Source organism: Herpailurus yagouaroundi, unplaced genomic scaffold, assembly GCF_014898765.1.
Source record: "Herpailurus yagouaroundi ecotype Mexico unplaced genomic scaffold, PumYag 29, whole genome shotgun sequence".
In the NCBI taxonomy this organism is placed as follows: domain Eukaryota; kingdom Metazoa; phylum Chordata; class Mammalia; order Carnivora; family Felidae; genus Herpailurus; species Herpailurus yagouaroundi.
Genome location: NW_024412377.1, coordinates 32,354,242 through 32,361,783, shown reverse-complemented (window position 1 = coordinate 32,361,783; position 7,542 = coordinate 32,354,242). Strand labels below are relative to the sequence as shown.

The 7,542-nt window shown below is 40.4% G+C and overlaps 1 protein-coding gene across 1 annotated transcript; it reads right to left on the bottom strand.

Moving 5' to 3' along the window:
• Positions 1–552: 552 nt before the first annotated feature.
• On the bottom strand, positions 553–7,126 carry LOC121041695 (60S ribosomal protein L27a-like). Its single transcript, XM_040492687.1, is given in 5 exon segments — positions 553–722; positions 725–1,092; positions 2,523–2,596; positions 5,615–5,769; positions 7,006–7,126. Coding segments are annotated over 5 exon segments (831 nt in total). The 3' UTR covers positions 553–609.
• Positions 7,127–7,542: the final 416 nt, after the last annotated feature.

Sequence of the window (7,542 nt, the reverse complement as noted above, 5' to 3'; positions counted from 1 at the left end):
ACTTAGAACCAAAAGGTTCCTGTGAAGTAGTAAAATGTAGAAGAAAGAACACAGGTTGGAGTCAGGCTGCTTTAGTTTGAATCCTGGTTCTGCCACTTAGAGGTATATTTAGAGGACACTAAATCTCTCTGAACTTCGTTTTCATCTGTAAATCCAGAATGAAATATCTAGTTGTGTTAGTGTCCTATGGCTGCCATAACAAGTTATCATAAACTTGATGCCATAAAACCAAAGAAATGGATTGTCTCACAATTCTGGGAGCCAGAAGTCCAAACCAAGGTGTTTTGGGGGACCATGCTGTCTTTGAAGGCTCTAGGGAAAGATCCTTCCTTGCTTCCTCACAACTTCTGGCGGTTGCTGGCAGTCCTTGGGTTTCCCTGGCATACAGCAGCATCACTGTTGTCTCTGTCTGTATTGTCACATGTTTTTCCTGAAGTGTGTTGGCCTGTTTCTGTGTCTTCACGTGGCCTTTCCATAAGGACGTTAGTCATTGGATTTGGGGTTCACTCTAATCCAGTATGGCCTGATTTTATTTATTTATTTATTTATGTATTTTTTTTTTTTTTTTAAGCACTTGTCAGTATTTAATGAACCTCTCTTCATGTGGCTTCAAGCTACCAGGACACAGACTCCTCCCACACCCTTAATCTTCTCCTCAGCTCTTCTACTGAAGAATTTGGTCTTCCCCATGACAGGCTGTTTGGGGAGTTTCCCTTTCCCAAAACTTTGTCGTAGCCCGATCGCACCACATCGCTGATAGGAGCAGCTCCCGTCTTGTTTTTGGCAGCCTTTTCCTGTGACTGCTCACTGACCAAGGTCCACAGTTTATTGAAGCTGACAGTTGGGCAGAAGCCCTGGTTCCTTTTTATGTGGTAATGCCTCACACCAGCTTTTCTGAAGTAACCTGGCTGGTATTTGTCAAAGTTGACCCTGTGGGGATGCATGCCACCGGCATGACCCCGGCCTCCTGGGTGCTTCCGGTGCTTGCGGACGCAGCCGTGTCCGTGGCTCACGTGGCCCCGAAGTTTCCAGGTCTTCCTCAGTCTGGATGGCCTGTTGGCAGCCCGGAGGAGGGAGCCAGTATGGCCTGATCTTAACTAATTACAGCTGCAAAGACGCTATTTGCAAACAAGGTCACGTTCTGAACTTCTGGGTGGGCAAGAAGTTTTGGAGGGATGCTATTTAACCCAGCACTGTTGCCTGGATGAAATCACGTATTGTCTACGAAGTATCTAGCGTGGTTGCTGGTCCGTGTTAGTTCACATGGTAGGTAGCTCGACAACTGTTGGTTCTCTGCCTTTCTTTCCAACCCCCAGCCCCGTGGCCACTTGGCCGTTGCAGAACTCCGGGCACTGAACTCACTCTGTTTCCACAGTCTGCGTCTCCCTCTTTCTGCAGTTATTCTGGTATGTTCCCAGCCTTCTTCACTGGCCGGTTGTAATTGTTTTGGATACCCGTTCTTTTATTGAGATTCTGCTCATTTGCAGCTTTCCTAGTTCTAGTTTTCAAGGAGCTTTACTGTAAATATAGTTGGATGAAAAACAACAAAGGGCTGCAGAACACAGTTATCGGCAAAGGGACTGCTTTTTATTTAATTAGCAAAAACAAAGAAGTACATCCAGTTTTGACAAGGATACTGTGAAAAAGTAAACTAATAATACCTTTGTTGGGGCTCTTAAAACTGTTACACCTTTTCCAAAAATCAATAAAAATAATATATTTTTGCTTTATTAATCTCAGAACTGGGAATCTGTCCTAAGGTAATAATTCAAAATACAGAAAACACCACAAATATTCATCAAAACATGATTTATGCTAGCAAGACTTAAATTTTTTTTAAGTTTATTTATTTTGAGAGAGAGAGAGAGACAGGGCAAGTAGGGGAGGGGCAGAGAGAGAGAGAGAGAGAGAGAGAGAGAGATTCCAAAGCAGGCTCTGCACTGTCAGCAGGGAGCCCAGTGTGGGTCTTGAACTCATGAGATCATGACCTGAGCTAAAACCCAGAGTTGGGTGCTTAACCAACTGAGCCACCCAGGTGCCCTGATAGTAAGACTTTAGAAACAATGTAAGTGCCCAACAATAAGGATAGTTTAGGTAAACTGTGGTTTGTCCATTTGAGAGAACATTATACAACTATTTATTTTTTAAGTGAGAAAAGATAATTACAAATAGATTCATATGTGATTGTGATAAGTGTATGGGGTAATGTCAAAATGAGTAATTTTTTTCTATGTTATAAATTTTCTATAATTTGAAAATATTTTTGTATAATTTTAAGTAGGACAGCGATAATGTAAGGACATAATCCATACAGTTGGGTGACTTGGTAGATATCCCATTTCATCTTTTGGGTGCTAGAGGCTGTGATGCTTAGAGCACTGCTGTTGGCATCAGGTGGAAGCAAGTGTCATTTCTCAAACAGATTAGGACAAACCAGTGTTGTGGGAGCAGTTGCTAGTCAGGGGATTCCTACCTGCATGACCAGTAAACTGGACTCATGAGTTATGGGGCCAGTGACTCACCCCTGACCATAGACAAGCAGCCCCATGAAGGGCTCAAGTAGATGGATGCTAATATCACTTGCCTCGAGAAAAATCTAAAAAGTCAAAACAAAGATGTGACAACAAAAAAAATTGCAAAGGTTTGTTGGTGTGATTTACATTTTATTTTTGCTTCTGGTGAATACATAATAATCCTCCCCTCCCCCAACAAGTGAGAAAAAAATGAAGAATATTATTGAGATACATAAGTTCGTAGGTTACTTTGGACTGTGAATACAAGTTTAATACGGATGATAAAGCTTTAATAATTTATCTTTTTGATACTGGTAAAGTCAAAGAATTCATAACTCCTTGGCTCAATTGTATTTACTCATGTTATTAGTTATTTCTAGTCATTTATTTGGGAAATATTTATTGATTCTTATCACAGTCTTAGACTTGATTATATCTCATGTTAATTTTCTGAATTTCTGTTTATTAGTTTACTATTATGATAATTTTAAAGTACTTCAAAAATAAGGAAAACATACATCACTAAGTTTCATTTCCATTATATGTTCTCAAAGAAGTGGTTCTCAAATTTAATGGGTGCAAGAATCACCAGTGATGATAGTTAAAAATGCAGTTTTCCGGGCATTAACCTCAGAGGCTAGAGAGGAGTCTGGACGTCTTTGAAAGGAGGAAAGCAGAGGGTGCTGCCGCAGGTGGGCTCCCACTCACGCTTTCCAAAAGTGAAAAGTTAGCCACATGAAACCACATGCCCCCAAATATTTTCCTTTAATATTTGAGGTTGAACATTAATTATCACCGTAAAAAAAAACAACAATAAAGATGAAAAGTGTTAAAACTTGGCATTGTTTTCCAAAACATGAGTTTTCTTTTCCTTTTTTGGAGGTATGTAAGGAAAGCTCCTCACCACGCTGTGAATGATGTCAACTCCTCTGTTCCTAGCACATTTTTGACACGTCACCCTTTTATTTCACAACAAACATGCTGAGGCAATGTTCCTTTTGTTTTAAGAGCTGACGACCGTCAGTTAATTATATCATGTGCTGAAGGAAAATTAATAAGGAATGCATTCAACTACAACTTGCATTTTCAGTATTATTATCACAAATGAGTGCATTTCAGACACTCTAATATTAGAATCTAGATTCTCATAATGCAGTGTCTACTGTGAAAACCACGTGTAATTGTGTTCTTAACACTCATTCATCCAGTGGTGTCTGAGCTATGAGGAAATAATGCTTTTCTCTGTTAATAAGTCACTTTCCAGTATGCGAGGTCTTTCTGTTTCCCTTCCTTGAGAAAGCAGATGGGTGATTTATTTTTAAAAAATCTTACAAGAGAATGGTATAGAAGCCAATTAAGCCTTGCCTTTTTCCAGAGTTGTCTTTACCTGCAGAATTATCTAGCATAATAAAATGAGGGTAGCTTCTAAATTAAAGATTGCTAAGGCAATGTTTCTTAAACTTTGTTTGCATAAGAACAATATACCATATATAATATTTTTATTAATATTCAGATTTATGGGCCTCCATTCCAATTTATTAAATCTCAAATGAGGACTGAGAATTTACATTTTAAAATACATCCCCGTTTGTTAAACACTGATAGACTGCCTTATATACTTTGAGGAATTTCTCCCCTTGGGAATTTTGTAAAATAACTTAGGAGAGGTAATTATGAGTGACCTATGCTTTGAAACTTTTGGAGGAACTTATTTTAAACCTTAATTAAGGGGAGTTTAGCAGCTTAAAAGAAGCATTGAGAAGTTTTCCGAACATGGATTTTATATTTGGATGGCTATTGGGAATAAGTACACCATTGTATTTCTTTTGGAAAACCATGGCCTTTGGCAAGGCCAGAAGTTATTAGGATTTCCAAAACCCTGACAGTGAGAGAACCAAAGGAGTAACAAAGTGTGACAGTGATGGATGGCCCTATGCCAGGCAGTGCTCTAAGCATCTTGTATGTATTAATGAGTTAACCTGACAAGTATCCTACAAAGTAGATATTATTATTTTACTCATCTTGTAAATGGGAAACAGAGGTAGTGAGAAGTGAATTAGCTTGTCCCCTTCTGTAGGTTGTGAGAAACAGATCCCAGGTTGTTCTGAACTTGAGCATTCTGAAGTGGGGTCTGGGCCTCCACTACTGCACTATGCCACTGATGAAGGGCTGGTTCTCTGGGAAACTCATTTACCTTTCAACCAAATAAGGGGCTTTTTATATTAAGATGAGTATCTACAAAGGCAAAGCAATGACCTACATGCCACTTAGAGCTTTTTGATCTACGCTTCCTAAGATTTCTGGAGAAGGCCAACATGAGAGAAAAATAAAAGTAATAGCAAAGGCATTTACTTCAGTATTTGCTTGAACATTTGCTCTCAGAAGTAATAACTATTATCTTTTCAATTATATGAGTAGAGTCTTAGAGTCTTCTCTTTAGAGTCTTAAGAGTCTACAGAAAATTTAGGGATCATTTGGCTCAACAATAAGTATTTCTTCAATGAATGAATGAAAAGTTGGGCCCATTTTGCACATCTACAAGGATGTTCTGCAGGCTGATCAGTGTAACAATTTGCATAAGCATCATTAGAATTATGAGGGGAACTTTAGAGGTCAGTCAAGTCTAGAGGGAAAAAGCAGTGTAGATGTGGTCCCATGTCAACCTCCAGGAAGGGTACATTGGGAGGACTAGAACCCCATGTTCAAGTGGGATGAACTGTGTGCCTGGGCTTCAGCCTGAGAATCTAGAATGAATGCAGGATGGCTACCCAAGTAGGGTAGACTTGCTTTGTACTAATGGTTTCCGTATTAGTTTTCTATTGCTGCTGTAATAAGTTACCACATACTTAGTGGCTTGAAACAACACAGTCTATAATCTTACAACTCTGTGCATTGGAAGTCTGATGCAGACCTCACTGACTAAAATCAAAGTGTCAGCAATGCTGTGTTCCTTTGTGGAGTTCTAGGGGAGAATCTTCTTCTTTGTTTTTCTAGCTTTCCAGGTCCATGTACCTTGGCTTGCAACTCTCTCCATTTTCAAAGCCAGTAATGGCAGGTTGAGTTGTTTTCACATTACATCACTCTGATTTCCTCTTCTGTACCTCTCTTCCACTTTTAGGAACCTTTCGGATTATGTTGGGCCCACTCAGATAATGGAGGGGGATTTTCCTTTTTAAAGGTGAGCTCATTAGCAACTTTAATTCCCCCTGTAACCTTAAATTCCTCTTTGCCATGTAACCCAACATATTCACAGGATCTAGGGAGTAGGGTGTGGACATGAGCATGGATGTTCTGGGGAGATCTTTATTCTGCCTACCACAGCTTCCTAAAGAGTAAGGCAATTAGAGGGAAGGAACATGTTCTAGGATGTAGGGCTCAGTCATCCAAGACTGGATGTCTGACTAAAACAGAAAGCTGCCTGCTCCTGTTCTTGGCAGTTGCAGATTCTGGCAGATGCTGGTAGAGAAACTGTGAGCTGGTTGGCAGAATGAAGATGGAGAGACCATATCATATCTGGAAGGTCTGAAAGAGTCTTATTGGCTGAGAACTTCTCACCTTCTGTGCCCTGACTTCATTAATGGAGTTTGTCCTAATGTTTTTAGAGAAAGAAGGTACTAAGGATTTTTCTCTTAGTAGGAGGACAAGCCAAGTCCTTTACCAGCTCAAGCATAGAAGGGCAGGTAGGAAGGAATACGTGTAGAGTTGGAATCCTAGGTAAAAGAGGTAGAAACATGAGCCAAATATACCTACCTTTCCTCTGTCCCTCCTTCCCCTCACTCTCTCCTTACTTTCTTCCTTCTTTCTTTCTGGTTTTCGAATTTGTGCTGTCAGTGTGTTTGGGGAAGGTATTATGAACATAAACACCGCTATTATCTAAACAGGTTATGTGTCCACAGGGTCAAAATCAGGCTCATTGTAACAAAACGGGACTAATAATAAAAGCAAAATTTCATCCATTTTTTTTTTTTTTGAGAGAGTGAGCGGGAGAGGGGCAGAGGCAGAGGGAGAGAGAGAGAATCTTAAGCAGGCTCTATACCCAGCACTGAGCCCACTGCGGGGTTCAAACTTATGACCACGAGATCATGACCTGAGCCGAAATCAGTAGTTGGATGCTTAACTGACTGAGTCACCCAGGTGCCCCTCATCCGCATTTTTAAACTTTTATTTTATCTTACCAATAAGAGCTAAAGCATTAAGTGAAAAATAGCATGGTTTGCAGAGTGAGGGAGATATTACAGAATCTAGCTTAAAAAAATGATACAGTTGAGTGTTGGAGACCTTTGTTTTTGTAAGTTAAGCTAAGTGGAAGTGGTAGATTTGGACCCAAGAGAGGAATCATGTGACCTCCTAAATGAGAAGAAACCCACAAGTCATTAGTCATCTAGTTGATATTATTTTAATCACACAAAACGCTGCCTGTACATCATTACAGGACTTTCCATTTGTTCTCCAAAGCAGACTAGACCTCTCTTAGGTTGGTTTATGTGCTTACCTAATTCCTGTTGTTTGGGTGACTGCACAGACAGGATGATCGAAACAGTTAGGGACTTGCCTGACACAAAGCCATAAGCTATTGGAACAAGTGCTTTGAACAGAGGCATCATGGGCCCCATGGGGGGAAGAGGAAGCCACAAAGAGCATCAGAACATGAAAATATAGGTCACATCTGCCATCCTAGGCATAGAGTGCACACCTTTCTTGCCACCAAGAGCATGGGCAGGAGGCAGGAAGGATATGCATTAGAAGATACATTATTGTTGACTACAAAGGGTAGAAATTTTTGTGTCTTTGACTTCTTTTTTTTCGCCCAATAGAGGTAGCTCTCTTGTCTCTCTATGGGGACTGGGTGGAGGGGTGCTGGTGGCAGGGAGGCTGACAACAGACTTCCTCTGGAGAACCACTGCTTAGATTTTTCAATAGTTTTTTTTTTTTTTAAGTTTTGAGAGAGCGAGTGCATGTGTGCATGCACAAGCTGGGGAGGGGCAGAGAGAGATGGAGAGAGAAAGAATCCCAAGCAGGCTCCACGTTG